This window comes from Drosophila arizonae, chromosome 5 (assembly GCF_054131065.1).
Source record: "Drosophila arizonae isolate 15081-1271.41 chromosome 5, UAZ_ARI_1.0, whole genome shotgun sequence".
Taxonomy (NCBI): Eukaryota; Metazoa; Arthropoda; class Insecta; order Diptera; family Drosophilidae; genus Drosophila; species Drosophila arizonae.
Window position 1 is genome coordinate 12265174 of NC_142925.1, and position 21568 is coordinate 12286741.

Genomic DNA, 21568 nt, shown 5'->3' on the forward strand with positions numbered 1-21568 from the left:
GATTCGAATTGTTGTTGTTGTTTTTTTTTGTTGTTTTTTTTTTTTTTGTTGCTTGTGCTAATCAAACTAGTCGAGTTGTACATTAGTAGAAATAGTTATAGTTGTAATTCTAGCCAATAGTTCGTTTGCTCTGCTCAATATATAAATTGTCCCTGCTAATCCATCCACGCATACACACCCAAACAATCACACACACACACTCACTCAATCACTCGCGCTCACACTCACACTCACTCACTCAACGCGAATCCTTTGTCATCTAGCTATGGCCTTTGCAAAATCTATCTTAATTTATAAGTAGTTGGACAGTTGTTGTATTTAACAGAGATTGTCTTCGTGTGTGAGGGCAGATGAAGGTGGGAGAGGAGAAACACAAACACGTACACGTACACGACTTATGTACTAGTATGTGTGCCATGTTGCTTATGCGGTGTGTGTGTGTTTCATTAATTTATTTTATTTTATAAATTTTAATTTATTTTTATTATTGATTTATTTTTTTTTTTATTTATTTATTTTTTTTTATACCATTTTAGGTACTGTAGAGCGCACGCCACATTGCTCGCACCATGACAATATGTGACTATGTGTAACTATTTGTTGTTGTATTAGTATTAGTATTTATTTGTATATATTTTAACACGCAGACATACACACACACACACACGCACGCTCACACACACTTAATAGGGCACACATATATACACATATACATAAACAATTTTCTTTTGTTTTGTTTTTTTTTTTTTTCATTTTGTGATGTTACTTAAATATTAAATTTTGAGTCCAGCCCAATAATTTGTTTTTTTTTTTGTTTTTTTGTTTTTAGTTAGTTTTTTGTTTTCTTTGTTTTGTTTAGTTTTGCTCTTCAAACATTTGCGACAGTTTTTGTGTGCATGTGTGTGTCTGTGTGTGTGTGTGTGAGTGGGTGGGTTGGTGGTTGTGTGTGTGTGCGCGTCTTCTTCCTCCCATTCATGGAGACTCAGCTGTCACTGCGTATTAAGATTTCCGCCACGCACACAAACACAACCACACACCCACCCACCCACACACACACACACACACACATCCCATACAGAGCACAGTTTTGGAAGCGTTATTTAGTCGAGATATGTATGCATAGCAGCGACAACAACAAGTAGAACGAGACCTATGCCGAGAGACAGCGACGCAAGCCACGGCCCTGGGTCCGGATGCGCCTGCACTAGAGCATATCCTCCATCTCGTTCTCGCCAATTGTGGATGTGGCAGGCGCCTGGGCCGGCAGCGGCTTCAGTAGACCCGAGAATAATCTCCGGAAAGCCGTATGCTATTTGGAGCTAGACGACTTGTTGCCCACCGGCGGCTGCTTGGCCATAATATCGGCGAGTGTATTGATGCCCTGCTCGTCATATTTCTTCCACTGTGAGTAGTTGATCTGCATGCACGTGATCAGCTCGGGCATATCAATAAAACCTGCAATCAAATCGAACTTCAATTACTTCCATGCTCGATTCTCGCTTGATGGTTTCACGTACCGTCCCAGGCGTGCATCATATCCTGTATAATGTATTCGATAAAACCAATCTGGCTCTTTGGTATGCTGCAGGTGGCCCGATCGAACATGGGCATCACGATGGGCAGGTGCCGCTGCTTCTCCTCGTCCGTCTGCATAAAGTACTCCTCGGCAATGCGGCGCGCCCACTCGATGCAGTACTGCATGGGACGGGCCGGATTGCTCACATCGGCCACCTTGATGAGCATGCGGCGCATGAGTATGGATGTCTCCTCCTCGGATTGCACAAGCTGCACGGGATTAAATGGTGGTCTAAGTGGATATTCAATACCACCAGTAGCATGGCTGATTCAGCTTACCTCGCGCGGCTCCACCTCGCTGCCAAAGACGCTCACAAACTTGGCCAAGTGCTCAAAGTGACGCGTCATCTCCGTGGCCAGAATCATATCGATGATTGTGCTGCGCGCCGATTTGTACGTCTCCTTGTCCAGGTTTTTGAATATGTTGAACTTGTCATCACCTGCAGGAGTACCAGAAGTTAGCATAGGGATCTCAGCTTGATTCCGCTGCCTTCACTTACCCAGGGTCAGCTTGAAAGTGATGGCAGCGTGGTGGGACTCCAGCACCGTCAGGTCATTATACAATATGGCCAGTGGATTGTTCGAGTTGCACAGAAAGGCCGAGGAGCGTCCCGGATGATCGACGTCATGAGCAGCGGCTGCAATCAGGGCCGTTGCCTCGTCCATGCGATCCATGACCATATCCTTGCTGGCCAGCTGTGTAATGAAGGCGCCCGTTGCCTACCGATTTGGAAGAGAGTGTGATTTTATGGAACTATTGAGAGGAGAGGAGAGAGAGAGCGAGAGAGAGAGAGGGAGAGACGCACCTGCATAACATCCGCTGCATGTGTGCTATTGTGATATGTGTTGCTCTTGTGGTAGTGCGCCTCGATGACGGCCAGCCAAGCCTTGCAGACGTTCTCGTCGATGTTCAGCGTGGCGAAGACATCGAAGCGCCGGAACATCTCCATGCCCAAGTACAGCAGCGGATGGTAGTCGGTGATCTCTTCCAATTTGAAAATATCAAAGTCCCATTTCAGAGATTCTTCAAGTAGTTCCATGATGATGGGATTGGCCTGCTCGCAAAGAGAGAAAGAGAGAGAGATTATTAAATGTAAATCTTGGTAAAGCATGACCTATAGCGAGATCTCTACCTTCATCTTGGCGGGTACTATGGTGGCCGCGCGCGTCGAGTTGCCAGTGCGGATGATGGAGTCGTTCGAGCTGCGCCGCGACGAGTAGACACTGGGACCCTAACGGGGTAAATCATATATTAGCTTCGATTCTTAAAAGTTATACGATCTACTTACTGTCAGCAGGGCGCCAATGAGATCGGTGGCTATGGGATCGTCTGTGCGTAGCTCTTTCATTTGGGGACTGTAGAGTCCTTCGCGCTTGAGGAAGTCCAAGACTTTGTCTATGAGGCGTGCCTCGTCCGCTGAACAATTCTCCTGTACTTGTGATAGTAAATTGATTATCTAAAGTGCGTGTGCGTTGTTTTTGTTGTTGTTGTTGTTGTTGGTTTTGAACAGATTTGGTTGATTGATTTTTTTCATTTTTATTTTTTTTATTTTTTGATTGCAAGCGACGCGCAGCGAGCAGAAACGAACGAGCGAGCGAGCGAGCGAACGTGCGAGCGAATGGAACCAGTTCATATGTACAATAATGTTTATTGGATATTTTGTTTGTTTGTTTGTTTGTTCGAGTACACACAAAACATAAAAGTAAAAGAGAACATAACAAATATAAGAGATAAAAAGAGAATCAATGTAAAAACAATAGTTTTAGTTGTGCAATTTGGTTTGATATGTTTGTAGTCTGTTATTGATATTGAGAATTAGATTGAGATTGAGATCGAGATTGAGATCGAGATTGAGTTTGAGATTGAGATTGATATTGATTGGTTGACTCTGTATGGGATTAGTAGCGTTAAATCAATTAATTATCGAATATGTGCCAAAAACCGAGCCATTAGATACGGATGAATAATTAAAGCCATATACTGATATATGCGATGGCCAGACATCCCCAGCTGTTGGCTCCATTAGAGTTGTGCATCGAAGATTAACTAAATGGGTATTGCTCGAAACTCTGTTTTCTAGAACTGGAACTTAGATCTATATATTCTGCTATGAAACTGAATAAGCTGAACTTTATTGTTGTTCTATATACATAGCTATTCTATACAGCATTTAGTATTCTGCTAGGTGTATAAAAAAAGTTGCTAATTACTCCGAATTATTTTAAAGGGCTTTGAATCAACTTCCTACTTAGCGCTTCTATTTATAAATTAAAGCGACATTAGCTAAAGGTTTGGCACTACGCATTGATTTTCCCTTTATATTTGATGGTTTCATTGAAGTCAACGAATATTTAAGCTTAGAAGTGGAAGACCTATCAAAAGTAGTTCAAGTAGTATACTGGGGCGTATACGCAATGTGTTGCAAAACTGAAGGAAAGCAAATTATTGTTATACAAAATAAACTTAAAAATAAACTTGATTTGTTCAAATTTAAGCTTTCATTAAGCTGCAAATATGAATTGCTAGAACTCTAAGTAGTTCCACCTAAAATTGGTTTCTAAATAGAGAGGACTAACTGAAATTTCTATTTCTCTTTCTTATAACTTTTGTTAAAAATAAATACTCTTAAGCTCATTTGATGAATCCTATCAAATTTACATCTTTGATCTGTTCAGCACAACTCTAACGCATTCAAATGGATCGTTCATTGACTGTGTCAGTATCAGTGTGTGTGGTTGTGTGTGTGTGCTCTGTTGTGGATGTGGCGGCAGATGTTGTGGGGATTGGTAGCTGCTACTGATGCTACAGTGCTAGTACCTAACAATGAACACATGACACACACACACACACACACACACACACACTGACACAGAGGGAGAGAGAGAGAAACCACACACCACGGACGCGGACACGGACAATAGTTTGGTTTAGTATCGGCAACATGGGCACAAAAAGCATTCGTATGTTGTCTGATGAGTTGGATTGGACTGGGTTGGGCTGGATTGAATTGGATTGGATTGGATTGGATTGGATTGGACTGGACTGGGTTGGGCTGGAGCTGTCAACAGTTTAGTCAAAACCAATTGGGCGTACAAAATGGAGTCATACTTTGGTGATGGGCGCCTCCAGCGGCAGCGACGTCAGCTTGGCCAGGCTGGTGCGGCGCAGTCCGTCCGAGGCAATCGAGCGCACGTCGAAGCTGCAGCGGCGCACCGAGTGCAGCGAGCCCCGCGGCGCCTCCTTTGGCTGCGGCAGCGTTGCAATGAAGTCCATACCGCCGCCGGGTATATCGAAGTTGAAAATCAGATGCGTCGGTGCACTGGAAAGTGGGAAAAAAGGGGGCGAAAATCAATTCAATGCCATTGAGAGTGGAGAGGCTTGAGGCCTTTACTGCCACTTACCTGCCGATGCAGGCCACGGGCACGACACGCACGTGCATGGGAATGCTCTCCTGATTCTTGCGGCGCACCATTAGAATGCCATCGAACTCCTTGATGCTCTTGCCCTGCTCGCTGATGGTGGACAGGTCCGAGACGAAGATGTCGCCTAATGGCTTGCTAATTATTTCATCCTGTTTGACATTCAAATACAAATCGCATTAGAGTCTCTCTCTCTGTGCGTGTGTGTGTGTGTGCACCCTGGGCGCATTAGTGCATGATGCATGCATGAGTCACTCACCAGCCGCATGTTGAGCAGTCGCTCGGTGGCTCGGTTCGCATATTGTATGCGCAGCACGTCGTCCGTGATGAGCACCACCTCCTTCAGCCGGTGCAGGGCCGTATACAGTGCCTGTGTGTGCGTGAGAAGGGAAGAGAGGAGAGAGGGCGTGCTTCTGGTTAACATTTACAATTTGATTAGCGACGAGCGGCGACGCCAGTTTAATTGAATTGATGCATTCCCGGCCAGGACATTAACTCGATTGCAATGCTGCATTGCTGCATTGCTGAATTGCGTATGCCCTGTGACGCTTACCTGTTGAGTGGACATCACATTATGTGGCCGGATGATCGAGTGCAGTATCTGCTTCAGTTCGACGCTGCACAGGGTCAGGTTGGTCGTCTCGGCTATGCACTGCGAGAGCAATCAGGAGGTGAGCTGGTTAATTGCAGTCAATTGCGGATAACTGAACTGAAAACTTACTCTATTAACGCCAGCGTCCAATAGAGCAATTAGCGCATCATCCTTCTCAAAGAAACTGAAAGAGACATTTGGCTAAATGACACCAGGTGGACTGAGCGTTGCTACGTACCTCTTTTTGCAGACGGCAATTATTGTCGTTAAGTGATGTCCGTGTGTGTGGCGTATTGTTCTGGCGGTGGAGAATGAAGCGAAATATGTGGAAGAAGTTCGCATCAGTTAAAGTGCAAAGTTTCGGCAAGAGTTTGCCATCACGTATACGCAACGTACGCCGCACTCACCTTGCAATGTGCTCGGCGTCGAGACCCTTTGTGGAGCGCGCATCAATTATAATTAGGTGATAGCACTGCGCCGTGGCATAGGACTTGTGCAGCGTTTCGAGCGCCTCCTCCTTGGACTTGACCAGCGTTACGTCCAGCTGGTGGCGCTGGCAGGCCAAGGTGACCACCTCGCAGATGCTATCCGATTTGTGAAAAACTAAAAGCGCCTGCGGGACGGGAATTGACATTGCGATTGAGATTGAGATTGGGCATTAGTCAAATTGGACAGGAAGGACTGGCGAACGGTGGCACGTGTCAGCTTACCTTAAGTTGAGGATTCGGTGGTAGCACGGTTGGATATTTCAAGTCCATGAGATTTCGCTGCAACAGAAGTTAAGGCAGGTGAGTGAGAGAGTAAGAGCAAGAGCAAGAGCAAGAGCAAGGGCAAGAGGTGAGCAGGTGAAGCAACGTGTAAAATTTAATAAAAATCTACAGCGCTGGCTTTGCCATCAAAATAAGAGGGCTTAACTCGGCTTCTGTCTGTGTCGTGTCAGTTTACCAGTCCGTGTGAGGGAGTGTATATATGTGTGTGTGCGTGTGTGCGTTCGCATCTCTCGCACAATATGCGAAGCGTGTGTGTGTCGCTAAAATGATGATAAATTAAAATAAAATTGCTTGCGCCCGTCGGAAATTGTTGGGGGCGCCATTTGCCGTATTGGTGACTTGGCCTGCAGATTTATTATGCCCGTATGAATAAATGCGATATGTGAAAATCGGGATTTCATGTACACACACGCACACGCACACGCACACACACATGCACACCCGCTGTACGTGCCTTACCCTGTGTCAATTCAATAATGAAAACACAAGCTCACATCAAACGGAACCAAATTCAAAACTATTTATAACCGTCTTTGGGCACAAGACAACTGATAAACGTTGATTTCTAAATCGATATCCATAAACTGACTACGCGAAGACATGTTGAGCATGTTAGCTTACAGCCATATAAATACATATACACACATATATAAATATGTTCCACAGCCTCAACTTGTCCAAAAACGAATCTACTTTACAGCAGAGCCAGAAAAAAAGTATTTTATTTGATATTTTTGCAATTTACGTTCAAGATTAACTGCCAGCTCTCAGTGGCGCAACAACATTATTGATTCACGAGCTTTATTTTCCTTAGCTCAATCCAATTTATTTTTGATAATTTGTTATATTACTGAGCAGCAAGCAGGCAGCTAAGCCTGATGCGCCTTTGCTTTAAAATGAAGAAGTGCTGAAGCATCATTACTTTCCGAAGACTTGTCGGGCTATTTACTATATGTAAGGGTTTATATAGGCAAAGGTGTATTTGTGGAGTAAGCTAGCTCTAGAAAACAAGGCTAGAATTCCTTGTCTCTACCATGCCAGCAGATAAAATGCATATGAGCATGACGTCAAGCTCTCATATATTAAAGAATGAAATTAAGAGATGACCAAAAAATACCTCGAGAGGCTAGAGGTCTAGATAGCTCTGCTAGCACCCAGAGAATCTAGTGAACCTGATCGTAACTTTATATTGAAATACATCTATATACAAATATATATAAATATATAAAAAAAATATATATATATATTTAAATGTATATAAAACATATTTTTGTATGCATACATGTCTATATATAAATATTTTTATTTAAGTAAAAATATATTTAAATATTTAAATTTATCCAAAATATATTTATATCATATGTACATGTTTAAATAAATATACATAAATATTTATGTATAGATATATTCAAAATATGTATGTATACATTTTTAAATATATATAATATACAATAAATATTTATGTATAAATATATTCACATATAATATGTATAAATAAACATATTTATATATTTATATATATTTTTACATAAATAAAAATATTTATATATTGACATGTATGTATACAAACATATGTTTTATATGCATTTAAATATTTATATATTTTGCAACGTTAGCAAATTCAAATCAAAGGTCAGCAGGAGACTAATCTCTAAATGTTTAATCTCTTAAGCTGCTTTAAATATTTTAAACTCTTTCGGATTTACGCCAATTTTACATGTGATTTTCCCTTAGCTAAATAAACTTTTTTGTATTTAGTTAGAGACTTTGTAAACAGCATTTAAATATGTAAAACAAATATAATAAAATGTGCAGTGAGCACAGGCTATCTCATTCAATAAACACAATTAATATTTTGATCAATGTTCCAGTTGATGGATTGATAAACAGTTGCTCAATTTTAAACACGATTTCACTTGCTCAACAAATGAAGTGAAATACATTTTGCATTATATAAAGTAAAATAAACAAATAAGTAAAATTTAAAGAATAAATATACATACACACATACATATATGTATATTTATATATTCAGCAATTACTGTAACTCTGACGTATCACATTTTCATTCATATGAATTGTTTCTATATAAATATTTGTTTATGTATGAATCAAATAGGCTTTGTAATTTCGTCCAAGACCTGACGAAGTTGATGGCTTCCGGAAGGGGCAACACCAATCAATGACGCCTTAGCGTGAATTTGAATCATGGACAAGCGTCAGAGCTGCACTGATAATGCCTCTGACAATTTCTGTCGATTGCTGAGTGTTATCTTGGCCTGGCCTATCAGCTAAGTGAATGGCTAGAAAAAGAGCTGACTTCTTTGTGGTTTATGGACATTGTCAAGCTGTCTCAATTACTGGAAGGCGCCTGTCAGCCAATACCTGAAATGTTTTGAGCTCATCCTCCTCGGTTTGCGGCGACGGCTTCTTGCCGTTGCCCACCCACAGCCGCAGCTTGGGCCCCTTGTGCAGCCGTCGCTCGTAGAGGCTGTGCGTCTGGCGATCGAATGCGAATACCTTGGGTCGCACCACAGCCACATCATGGGTTTCCTTTGCCTTGGCATCCTGCAGCTGTGTCAGCTTCACTCTGTCCTCCAGCGTGAGGTTGTTCAAACGCAATGCCTGTGTGTCCAGATTGCGTATGGCCTCGACTATTTCCGGCTGCATAATGCGGCCCACTCCAGCAGCGCTGCCAGCAGCAACGCCACCGCCGCCACCTGGACCACCACCACTGGCGCTGCCACCGGCGAAGGCCGTGCTCAATGACCTTGTGCTGCGTATCAGTGGCGTCATTATATCCCTGCCCTCGGCCGCCTCATTTGCGGCGTACTCCCGTTCCATTTCCTCGGGCGTTTTGCTGGAGTTGCTCGGCAACGAGGCCAACGATGCTGGCGTTGGCGCTGGCGCTGGCGCTGGCAATGACAACGCAACGGGCACTGGCGCTGCTAATAAAATTTCACCGTCAGCCACCTTCATTTCCGAGGTCGGATTCGCGTCGAGCACTTGGCGGATGCTGCCATTTGTCGCTGTTTGGTTGCCATTGCCATTGCTGCTGTTGCTCTGGCTCTGGCTGTGGCCGTTGTTGCTTGTCTCTAAATCCGAACTATTTGAATTAGCTATTCTATCAGCGCTTATCAGCCGGTTCTTATCGACGTCATCAGCGGACGACGTCGTTGCCGTCGTCGTCGTCGTTGTCGTCGCTGTGGCTGGCGCCTGTTGCTGCTGCTGCTGCTGCTTTCGTTGCCGTTGCCGTTGCTGTTGATGCAGCTTTTTATTGGCATTTCTATCGAGCGGCTGATCAGCGGCCCTAGCTAATTTAGCATTTGCTGGCGCAATGACATAGCGTTCCGCATCAGAGTCCACATCCAATTCATTTGAATGGCCGGCCGCGTTTCTGGTCGACGTCGACGTCGACGACGACAGCGACACCGACGACGATGATTTGGTGCGAAATATTTTTGGCAAACAATTGCGCATTCTGCTAATTATACAATAACACTCACACTCGCACACTCACTCGCTCTGCCCAGCTACTTCACAATATCAATACGCACAACAAAAGCACTTGACACTCGACGCGACTCGACGCGACTCTCAAGCAATGCTCCAAATGTCCTTCTATGCCTGCAGCAGCAGCAGCAGCAGCAACAATAACAACAACGTTAACCTGGGCAGAGCACTTGCGTAAGCAACCGAGCGGCACATATTATGGCCAAGAGATAAAAGTAAAAAAAAAAGTAGATATTGAAATGTGCGTGTATCGAACTGCGAAGATTTCCACTTATCAAATTGAGATTTAATTAATCCAGTCGAACTAGTCTCCGCAATCCGTGCGGCTATGCAGGGGCACTGCGCCGTCAGTCGTGAGTTATGGTCGGTGTCTAGAAATTGAATATTTCACAGGTTTGTTTTGCGGTCGAAACGCGACTGACTGACTGGCTGACTGAGCGAGTGAGTGAGTGAATTGGCTCGACAGTGGGGCGACAGCTACGAGTAGCTAGCTGGCAATGCGGCGGGTTAATCTATTTCTTTACTTTTTGATTTCCCACCTTCAATGTTAATTGATTTGATTTCTCTGGCGGCACATTGTTTATGTGAGACTCAATGGCAAATAACCGCACACACACACACACACACACAGTCAAGTTGTTCTCTTTCACACACACACACACGTACACACTCATACTCATACACGCTTCTCAGCCAGTGTAAATGAGCGGCTATTTAAAGCAGCGCAGCTGAGCAAAATGTAAAGCAACAGCAGGAGGGGAGGAGTGTGTAAAAGGGAAGCAGAGAAAGAAAACGTACTTTGGCGAGAGCTTCCATCATATAACGAACGATGATAAGATATCTTATCAAAGACGTAACACACATGTGCGTTGTCGACCACAAAAAAACGAGAAAAAAAAAACCAAAAAAACAAAAACGATGGCCCAGGGCCAGCGAAACAAGAGTGGCCAAAACAGCCATTTAATCAGCATCATCACAAAGCACACGACTATCTATAGCAGGAGTACTTATGTGTATGTATATGTATATGTACATGTGCTATTTAGGCTCACCTGATACACGTCCATTGAGTCATCCTCGGGCGTCAGTGCCAGCGCCAGTGAGGATTTGCGATGGCCGGGACGACCGCCGCCGGAGGAGCTGGTGCCTGATGTGCCAGTGCCTGCAAAGACAACAAAAACGAGCAGAATGAAGAGAAAATCATATTACGGCTTCAGCTAAGATTGCACCAACAGCGAAGCGCTGAAAAGCATGCTACATTATTTTGCGTGCGCGAGCAAAAGTGTTGCCTACTTTTAGGTTGACATTCGCAACCGACCGAGCGATAGAGAGAAAGTGAGGGTGAGGGTGAGTGTGTGAGAGTGAGAGCGTGAGTGAGAGCGAGATAGCCATTGAGAGATACTATCAAACGGCAGCTGAAGACTACCGCCGCCCATTCATATCTTCAGTCTAGTCTAGTCGCACGTTTTATTTAATTATAAGCGCTGGCATTTCAACAAAACACTTTATAACAGGCACACGCACGTTCGGCGCCCCCAAACCAATAACCCGCCTCCTCCTTCTTCTTCTCCTCCTCCTCCAACAGCTGCTGTGGCTGCCAAGACAATCCGCTTACCCACTAGCAACTCGGACTCGGAGGCCGGGCGTGTTAATGAAGCTCTATGTGTAGTTGTTGTGGCTGTTGTTGTTGTTGCTGGTGTTGGCGGTGGTGGTGGTGGCGGCGTTGGTGGTTTTTCTGCCTCCATGGCATGCGTTTGCATTTGTCTGGCCGCCCTGCCCATCATTAGACCAACGCCTGCTCCCGTCGCCGCGCCTTCGCCTTCGCCCACGTCCACGCCCACACAGCTGCAATCGCTCTCAACGCCTTCCTCGCTCATGTGGGCCGATGATGTCCCGGAGAGGTTCGCTGGCTGGCTAGATATAATCATTGTTTGGCTTTTAGCCGTTGCGGTTGCTGCGCGGTGATTTTGTGTGTTTCTCGTTGTTGTTGTTGTTGTTGTTGTTTTATTGCTTTTATTTTATTTTATTTTTTTTCTCTGCGTTTTCCGTTCCTTTTTTTTTTGGGATTTTTTTTTTTATTCGCTGACTTTGCAAATTAACTACAAATATTCAACATAATTATCGCTTTTGATTATTTTCGTGGCACTATGTTAATTTGTCATTTATTTTGTTGTAGCTGCTGCTGCTGCTGCTCGACTATTTGGCTGCCCGACTGCCCGAGTGCCCGGCTGCTCGTCTGTTTATCTGGCTGCGCTGGCATTGATTTCAGACAATTAGTGCGTAATGATAACCTGCTCCACATGCATAACTATGTGTGCTCCATAATATCTATGAGTATTTATGAACAAAAATAGCCCTGAAACATAAACATGCGGGACGCAACGCTGCGGCTAGTACACGGCCCCTGCTCATATCATTTTATATATATATTATATATCTATATAAATTTATGTGTGTATGTGTGTGTGTGTGTGCACTTATGTATATAGAGAAAATATTTGCGTATATTCAAATAAATATATGCTGCCTGCCATGGCCTGGCTTGGCCTGGCACGGCCTGGCCTGTGTGTATCTTATCGTTGTTAGCGTCCGCTTGCCTCAGTTGCGCTGGCTAGCGGTACGCGTTGTAATCTAAACGAAAATCGATAAATTGTTTAGATAAAAGCCACAGCAGCAGCAGCGGCAGCAGCAGCAGCCGCTGACGTTGCCAGCAATAATAAGCAACAGGGTTTGGTTTTGGCTTTGGCTTAAACTTTCGTTGTGGCCAGGCTCAGATATTTGCTGGCCATATTTAATTTTCATTTGAATCTCAACTATTTGGAGAGCACGCACACACACACACACACACACCGAGACACACACACAAACACACACACACAGTAATACTTAAATCTAAAGTGTCTCTTGATGATGAACGGCAGCGGAAATGGCGCCAATGGAACTGGAACTGGAACTGAAACTGCCTGCAAATACTTACAACACTTGCTCACATTAAGGCTCATGTTACACACGGACACACACTGGCAACAGTTGCTGGCTCATTAGTGTGTAAAGTGTACACAAGTTGTGGCTGTGCGGTAACGGCAACGGCAACGGCAACGAGGGGGTAGGGGCGGCTGGGGGGGTGCTGTTGAAGGCAGTTGAAGGTGCGCTTGATTTTGATCGATTAGCACTTGGCTTATTTACGAGTATGCAGCATGGCCACGACGCTGTGCAAACACTGCGGGCTATATTAAAATTTAACTGCTCGACAAACAGGAGCACAGTTACGGCGGAGGCGGATACGGATGCGAATACGATGGCGACTGCCGTTATTTGCGTACGGCAAAAGGAAAATAAACGAGAGCAACTTCAATGAAAAACTCAAATTGCAGTTAGTCAAAGTTAAATTAGGAATCCGTAGCAACAACACACAGCACAGCACAGCACAGTACAGTAGAGAGCGTAACGGGCCACTGGTTGGCACTGACTAGACCTGGCCAACGGCAAAACGTCCGCACTAATCCGTTATGAAAAACTGTTTGCCAGATGATAATTCTCGCACGGATTCTGAAACCCGGCAGCGACCGCACCGAGCGCTACACGCCAAACGCTCGGCCTTTTGGCCACAGTCAAGAAGTTTTTCTATTAACTGTGAATTGGGCTTAAAGCGTGACAGCTCGACTGCAATTGGAGAACATCGAGAGTTCTATTAATAATTCAAATTAATTAAAAGTGAGATAAATATCTATGTAAAGCAAAGTTCTTGATTGGAATTGGCGAAAGTAAAGAGGTCTTTTAATAATTAAATTCATTTATAATTGAGAAATATAGCTCTGTATGTGTATATAATAGGTTCTATTTAAACAAAAGTTGTTGTATGGAATCGGAGAAAATTAATTATTTATAATTATAAAGCTATAAAGTAAATTCAATTTAAATAGAAGTTGTTGGTTCTCAGCAAAAAATAAATAAATAAATAACTAATGTAAGAGCTCAATTAATAATTTAAAATTGATGTGAGTATCTATTGAGTTTATTCTCAATCTAAAATAAATAAATAATAAAAATTAATAAAAAAAAAAAATAAATAAAAAATAATAAATAAAATAAAAATAAAAATAAAAAATAAACAAAAAATAAATAAAAAAAAAAAATAGAGTTCAGTTAATAAGTTAATAATAAGAAGTTGGGCGTAAAACAAAATTAAAAATAAATAATAATGAAGAGATATTTTAATAAATTGAAATTCAGATATATGTAGCTATGGATAAAAAATTTAATTTAAATATAAATTGTTAATTGAAAACGAAGAAATTATGAATTACTAATTTCAATAGTTTCAATAGTTTCAATTGAATTTAAATATAAATATATGCATCATAAGACAGTTTTAGCAGAAGTTTACTAAAGAAAAGGGTAAAAACATTGGCGTTTTTCCGCTTCTATTCTTCCTGCTGCTTTTGGCCTTGTCAAAATCATAATTGAATATTTGGGCCAGCCAATGACTCTTTCAGTGATTCTCCAGGAAATTGGCACTTCACTTCACTCAACTTTCCAGGTATTTCAATAATTTGCTTTACAGTTTCACAGAAATTAATGCCTTTGATTTATGTATATATATATATATACTTGCTCACTCTATATACATACATATATATATGTACTTATGCTTGAGTGGAATTTGTATTGCTCGCACTTCAAACGGCTCAATTATAAATCATATTATACCACTTGATACCGAAACCCATTAGGAATTATGACTGCTTAAAGGGGGATTATAAAATTGTTATTAAAATGCTGACTTTTTTACCTAATTATTTATACAGATATATTGGAGGTCTATTCTATGCAATTGGCTTTAGCTGCATTTGTAGTTGGCCAAGACGTGATTTTTCAAAGGCTTCAACATCCGCAGTGAATCGAGTAAATATTTTTGCTTGGTTCAAGGCACAAAAACAACATTTTTTATGAACAATTTCCGTTTGGTAGCTAAATGCGCACAGCTACAACAACAACAAAAAATGAATACAAAATAATAAAATAAATAAATAAATGTAGACAATACGAAAAAATTCAGCTAATCGAATGGAAATTTCAAGTTCGAGACATGAAAGTATTTGTTATTGCATTACATGAAATCGACATTCTTTGTAGGGGGAGGGAGGGCAAACTATTTAATACAAATTGCATTTCGATTGCAGTGCAGTGCAGCGCATTTGGCGTATGGCATTAGCCGGTCATTGGCCAAGAGTCTCTTTTGCGCCTTGGCCGTTGTCATGACAACCAATTAATTTTTGATAAGATAATATCAGGCAAGTTTGCCCATAGTATTCAGATGTTTAGGCCCCCGTACACACAGAGATACGGTTGCTGAAACTGAAACACAGGCGTATAATGCGTTTTCACCAGCACACACACACACACACACACACATAGTCACACATGCATAGATAGAGGGAGATACACACTGACACAATTACAAATAATCAAGCAGAAAACAAAACGCGTGCACAATCTACATCTACCACATACGAGTTGATATACATGTATGTATATGTGTGTGTATGTGTTGGGGAATTGAACTAGAGCGAGAGTGCTCCAGAGTACAGTTAGTTAGTTTGGCCTGCTTCTGGGCACGTTGCTCACAGCAATTCACCCGAAATGCGAAACCCAACAGCAACGAGGCTTTATCTATCTGACGGCGATCATCAGCGTTCAGCGTTCAGCGTTCATAGTTGATAGTTGATAGCGGGCATGGGGCATGAGTCCAGTCAGTGTCATCGCACACACACACACACACGCATATTGACACTGACTGTGGACTTCTCTCCCAGTCTGCTCACCTAATCTAATCTCTCTGGCAGAAGGTGCCAGGTCGCGACGCTGCTCTATGTGAGAAGCTTCACGTGGCCGCAGCCACAGAGAGCAGCAGAATGGCGACAGTTTGTGATAGACCCAAAAGGTTTTCTAATCGCATCAATTCAAATTCAATTGATTTCAATTCTGATTGAGTAATTAAGGCGCAACATTGATAAACGCCTCGCACTGTTGCCCAACGGCCATTGGCCATTGACACCTGCCTGCCTGGGTGTTGGCATTGGCAGCGCTGCTGCTGCAGTTTCGCTTTTGTTTTGTATACATTTTCGTGTTTGCTTTGCCTTTGTTGTTGTTGTTGTTGTTGTTGCCGTTGTTGTTGCTGTTGCTTATTTTGCTTTGATTGATGTTTTGGCGCCATTGCGTGGGCGCTCGTTCGATTGTTATTGTTTGCCGATCGTCGTCGATCGTTCGCATTTTATGCGGCGCTCTGGCAACGCCAAGGCATTGGTGTGTGTGCAATTGAGCATGTGTGTGTGTGTGTGTGTGTGCTGAATCTGAAAGATCGTCATAGAGTCGCGTGTAACGCAAACCAGATTGTCATGTGAATCTTTTTTATCTCTAAGCGACAACAAATAATAAAAACGAAAAAAAATATATATAAAAAAATTAATAAACTGAATGCGCTAGAAAATTCTTGTTGCATGTGTGTGCGTGTGTGTGTTTTTCTGCTCTCCTATTGTACACAATATAAACACAAAAAATTTATATAAGCATGCTTTGTCAGTTTGTTGTTTTGTTCTCATTAGCTGCTATTTGCATTATTGGAGCGCTTTGGGTCGTTAGCCGTTGGCCATTGCCCGTTGGCCGTTAGCTGTGTTAACTGGGCAGTTAGCCTGACAGCCGACACACGTTAATGAGCTAGTTTTGCAAAACACCTTTGGCAGGTGCAGGCACTGACTGCAGCCAAATTGACGAATGAAATGCCACACAAACGCACAGCCAGTTAGACGCAGCAATAGCTACAGCTTTTTAGCCATATATACAGATACAGATACACTGATACACAGATATACGGATACACAGATACAGATACATACATATGGTATATATGTAGCTGGGAGAATGTTAGACTCGCTATGAGCAACTAGCACAGTTACTGATTGTTGTTGTTGTTGTTGTTGTTGTTATTGGCACACTTAGTTGTGAAGTTTATTTTGAATTTTAACACTTTTCGATACAGCGTATAAATTGTTGTTATATTTTTATTTGGCACTGTTGTTATTGTTGTTGCAGCTGCTGCTGCCGTTGCTCTTGCTGTTGTTGTTGTTATTGTTGTTGTTGTTGTCTTGCTGTATTCTTTTGCTTTTTGGCTCGCTTTGTGGCGCCGAGCTGTTTTTTTCCACACAACACAACACACACCAGTTGCTGCAATCTTTTAGCAACGTTGTTTTTTATTTTGTGTCACACAGTTGTTGTCGTTGTTGTTGTTGTTGCTGTTGTTGGTAGTGTCATAAGCTTTAATTGCATTCGATTTTGGTTCTCAACTGGTTGGCCCTGGCTAATACGCGCGTTGCAGTCACTTGCACGAATTTTTCTAGCCAAATTTGTGCCGTCACATTAGGCCGCATTGAACGGAGCTACTGCTGCTGCAACTGTTGCTGCTGCTGCTGCGATTGGCGACCAGTTTGCGATGTTATGGCCGACACGCCCGCGTTACACGCCCGCTGCATTGGCCGCAGACTCTCGAACTGAATTTGAATCTCGGTTTGAATGTAAATTTGAATTTGAACGCCTTCACCTTCTGCGTTTGCGATTTGCATAACGAGCGACCTGGGCGAAGCCAGAGGCAGTTGTTTCAAATTTACTGAACGACGATTACGGTTCGTGTATTATCATATATTTATATAGATAGAGAGGCATATATATTGATTATTATTATTATTATTTGTGCAGCCAATCCAATTGCGATTCACACAGAGGCAGCAGCCGCAGTCCATTGGCGAGCTCAACGTCCCGTTACAAAAGCGTTTTACAACCGACACGGCGAACCAATTCAAAGCAACTGACTCCATAAATGGCGAGCAGCTGTTGCGAATGCCAGCTCCGCCGAGGCGAATTCAGCCGGCCAAAGCAGGGGCGAGTGCGAGGGCGAGGCAGCTGCAGAGCGAACCGATAAACGGCTCTCGCTCTCAGCAGATCGGCCCGAGCGCTGAGCGCGATCAAGTTTCAGTCGAAGCGCACTCACAGTTCACCGCACGCTCTCTTGGTCTGGCTCTCCCTCTCTTCGTCGATCTCCCTCTCGCTCTCGCTCTCTCTGTCTCTCTCACATCTGCTGACTACAATTGCTACCGTCTGCCGCACCATTGATATGCGAAGCTCAAGCTCTTCAGGCGAGCCGTTAATTGGAGTCTATACAAAACAGCTGCACCTGGATATAACAGAGAGCTACACTAGCGCCAGCTGACTTGTCGCAGATCGTATTACCTCTAGCCGTGCGGCAGCCCTTAGCGCTTTTAATGAGATTCCCCTCAAATGTCAGCTGTGTGAGCTGCAGCGACAGCTGAATGCCCTACAGAGCAAGCTTTACATGTGGAGAGCGGAATATACATACATATATATATTTGTGTCAAGCTTTTATATAAACTTGAGCTTATCTTGAGCTATCAACTAGATAATCTACACATATCTAGTGAGACTATTATTATATATTATATATATAGTATGTGTATACTCGTATGCTGCTCCAATTTTAACTAAAAAGTTTACTTTCTATATCTTTCTATATCTATCTATATAAAGACAATTATGATGAAGACAGCCAGCTTTATATGTGAATCAGGTCTATGTCAGTCTGTGGAATGAGCTTAGCTTTGGCTTACAGCTAAATAATTTATTTCTAGCGAGAGTCTCGCATATATGTAAAATGTATAGGGCTGAATTGACCCTCATATATGGAATGAGAAACGAATCCTATTATCAACCTCAACAAGCTGGCTAGCTACTAAAAACCTCAAGCTCGCGCTCCAGACCTAAGAGAAGAATTCAGACGCCAGCACCTCAAGACTTTCTGGATCGGGTATTAAAACCTATCAAATATACGCCCAAACTTTTAGCCATCATAGCTACACTCTATAACTCTTTCATCTATGAAAGAGCCTTCAAGAATACATTTAATTGATTTACTTTTAACAGCAGCAAACTAATCTGCAAACATTTCATCAAATATACATGCAAAAAAAAAAAAAAAAGAAACAATTGCAATATTAATTTTTACTTTACAATCTAAAGCTCTTCTTACTAACAATTTAAAATTGAATTTGCCCTTATTCATATATTTGCTTTAATAAAATTCTCTCTAAAAATTACTTCAAGTTCACTTCAGCTGCAGTAATCCTTTTTTCATAGAATATATTTCGCTTGCAATTTGAATTGATTGGAAATCTCTCTGACATATTAATATGGAGCAATTTGAAAGCCATTTTTCATTTTTTTTTTATTTTATGTTTTTTTTTTTTTTTATAAATTTTTTATACCCGCTTAGGGCACAAATCTGTTTTTTTTTTTGCTGTTTTGCGAGCATTTCGTATGTTTGCACTCCGCACACATTGCTCAGTCTAAGCTGGGTGGGGCATGGGGCACGATGTGGGCTGCAGATATAGTAGATTGGTTTTCTAGTATAGGAGTACTTACTGCCCGTTCCAGTGGCGCGGCGCACGACGCTGTGCGTAAAGTTGCCGAGAGCTGCCACCGTCACGATGGAGTCCTTTTTGCCAGTGCTGAGCTGCAGGCGGGGATTACAGATAGGACAGATGCAGTTCAATTGGTCAGCTCTGGGTAAATCGAAAGCTGTGTCTGTGGCCATGGCTGCCATACTCACCTTCTCGTAGTCGGACTCGTTCTTGGTTTGCAGCGGATTTAGGAGACCCTGGTTGCACATCATGTTGTCGCCGCAGGTGGCGCTGCCCGTGCTGCCGTCGCCGTTCTGATTCTGCAGCGTGACAGCGCCGCAGCTGCAGCGACGCATCCGACTGCGCCGCAGCTTGATGCAGAACAGCAAGCTGCCATCCTTCTCATTGGCATCCAGCGGGGGCAAGGGCGCATTCCCTCCATTGCCGGCTCCTGGCCCCGCCGCCGACGACGAGTTGGGCAATGTACTCGGCGAGCAGCCCATGGCGCTGTCCTGTTTCCTGTGCTGCTGCTGCTGCTCCTGCTACTCCTGCTACTCCTGTTTCTCCTGCTACTCCTGCTGCTGCCCTTGTTGCTATAGCTATGCTAATTTGCTGTCGGTTTCGGTTTGGTTTTGGTCGCTGTTTGGTTTGCTTCTTGAGTTTCAATATAGCTGCCGAGTGCTGTATGCTGTTGCTGCTCCTCCTGCTGCTGCTTAAGCTGTGGCTTCTACTGCTGGAATTTGTGCTTCTATTTGGCTGCTGTTGTTGTTGTTGTTGTTGTTGTTGCTGTTGTGGTTGTCTGCTTGTTGTGGGTAACATAATTGAAACATTTTTTTGGGTGTGCGCGTCAAGCGGCGATCTATTGATTGGCTGATTGGCCGTCTCTCCGCTTACATCTCAAGCAGCTAGCTAGAAGTGCCACAAAGATAAAGAAAATAAACAAAATATTAGAGAGAGTGAGACAGAGAGAGATAGTGAATATATAGATACAATATATATAGAGCAGAGTCTCATGCATAGTCAACTTTTTTTTTATTTATTTTTTGGCACTCGATTGTGAGTGCCCCGCCCGAGTTGTTTGGGCTGATTTGCTATACATTTCGCTGCGGCTGTTTCAAAATAGCAAATCGTTGACCTCCACATTTGCTGGCCAAGTGGTTTTTGCTCCGCTCAGCTCAGTCTGTCTGCACTGAAGCGGCTAAATAGCTGGCTAATTCTGCAATCAGCTGGCACTCGCACTCGCTGGCCCGCTGGAGTTTAGACCCTAAAAACCAGTTTAGTGGCAAGCAGCTGGGCTAACAGCTCGACTAGCGAACAACAATTAAGATTAGCTAAATGATCATCATCATAAATCATCGTCAATTGACTAAAACAATTCATCAATGGAAATTCGTTCTGCCCATATACATATATATATATGAATGCTATATAAATGTAATATATATATGTATATGTATGTATATAGCTTAATAAGCACTGCAATAATTCTGAAATTTAAGTATTGCTTTCTTGCTGCGCTGATTATCTAGATTGTTCCAGTTATTCTGGTTTGCTTTAAATTACTTTTAAATAAAATATGTTTAAATAATATATGTGTTTCTGTTTGGCAAAGTTAAAGCAACTGCAAGCTGTAAAACAATTTAATGTTCTTTTATCTCATATTAAATTTCATTCTTAATCAGGTAAAATGCATAAGCCATAAAATCTCTTAATTTCAGATTTTATGGCTTATGCATTTTGCCTGAAATTGATACAAAACTGTTTTAATAGAGAGAGAGAGAGAGAGAGAGAGAGAGAGAGAGAGAGACAGAGTAAAGGTAGACCTTGTGGGAGTGCAGAGCAACGGCTATCTTATTTTAGTCAGAATACTTTGTAAATATTTGTTGAATTTATGTTAATTACACGAAACTGCCAAAGAATTTCAGTGAGCGAGCAATCGAGTTAACTAGCAAAAAAATCAAGATAAACGCGAGAAAAAACTAATTAACAATTTATGTTGAAGAGAAAGTCAAAGCTTTAATTTAATCCACATAAATAATAAATTGTCTAAGTGAGCAAAGAATTTAAAGATTAAGATGGAGCTAAAAAGTCCAGCTAAATATAAACAAAAAATATATTTTATAAAAAAAAAAATGTATTAAATTAATAAATAAATAAATAATTTAGTATATGTAATAATTAAATGACAAAATAAATAATTTAGTATATATAATAATTAAATGACAAAATTA

General features: G+C 42.3%; 1 protein-coding gene across 1 annotated transcript; it reads right to left on the bottom strand.

The window, feature by feature from the left end:
* Positions 1 to 798: 798 nt before the first annotated feature.
* Positions 799 to 10824, bottom strand: Pde8 (phosphodiesterase 8). The gene is made up of 16 exons (XM_018011744.2): positions 8743 to 10824; positions 6298 to 6354; positions 5995 to 6200; positions 5826 to 5885; positions 5717 to 5771; positions 5549 to 5647; positions 5255 to 5365; positions 4978 to 5147; positions 4685 to 4895; positions 2865 to 3032; positions 2709 to 2807; positions 2382 to 2630; positions 2076 to 2295; positions 1855 to 2015; positions 1518 to 1785; positions 799 to 1455 (listed from the first exon to the last, which is right to left on the bottom strand). The coding sequence occupies exons 1-16, from the start codon at positions 9835 to 9837 to the stop codon at positions 1310 to 1312; spliced, it is 3375 nt and encodes a 1124-aa protein (XP_017867233.1). The 5' UTR covers positions 9838 to 10824; the 3' UTR covers positions 799 to 1309.
* Between the last annotated feature and the right edge of the window lie 10744 nt (positions 10825 to 21568).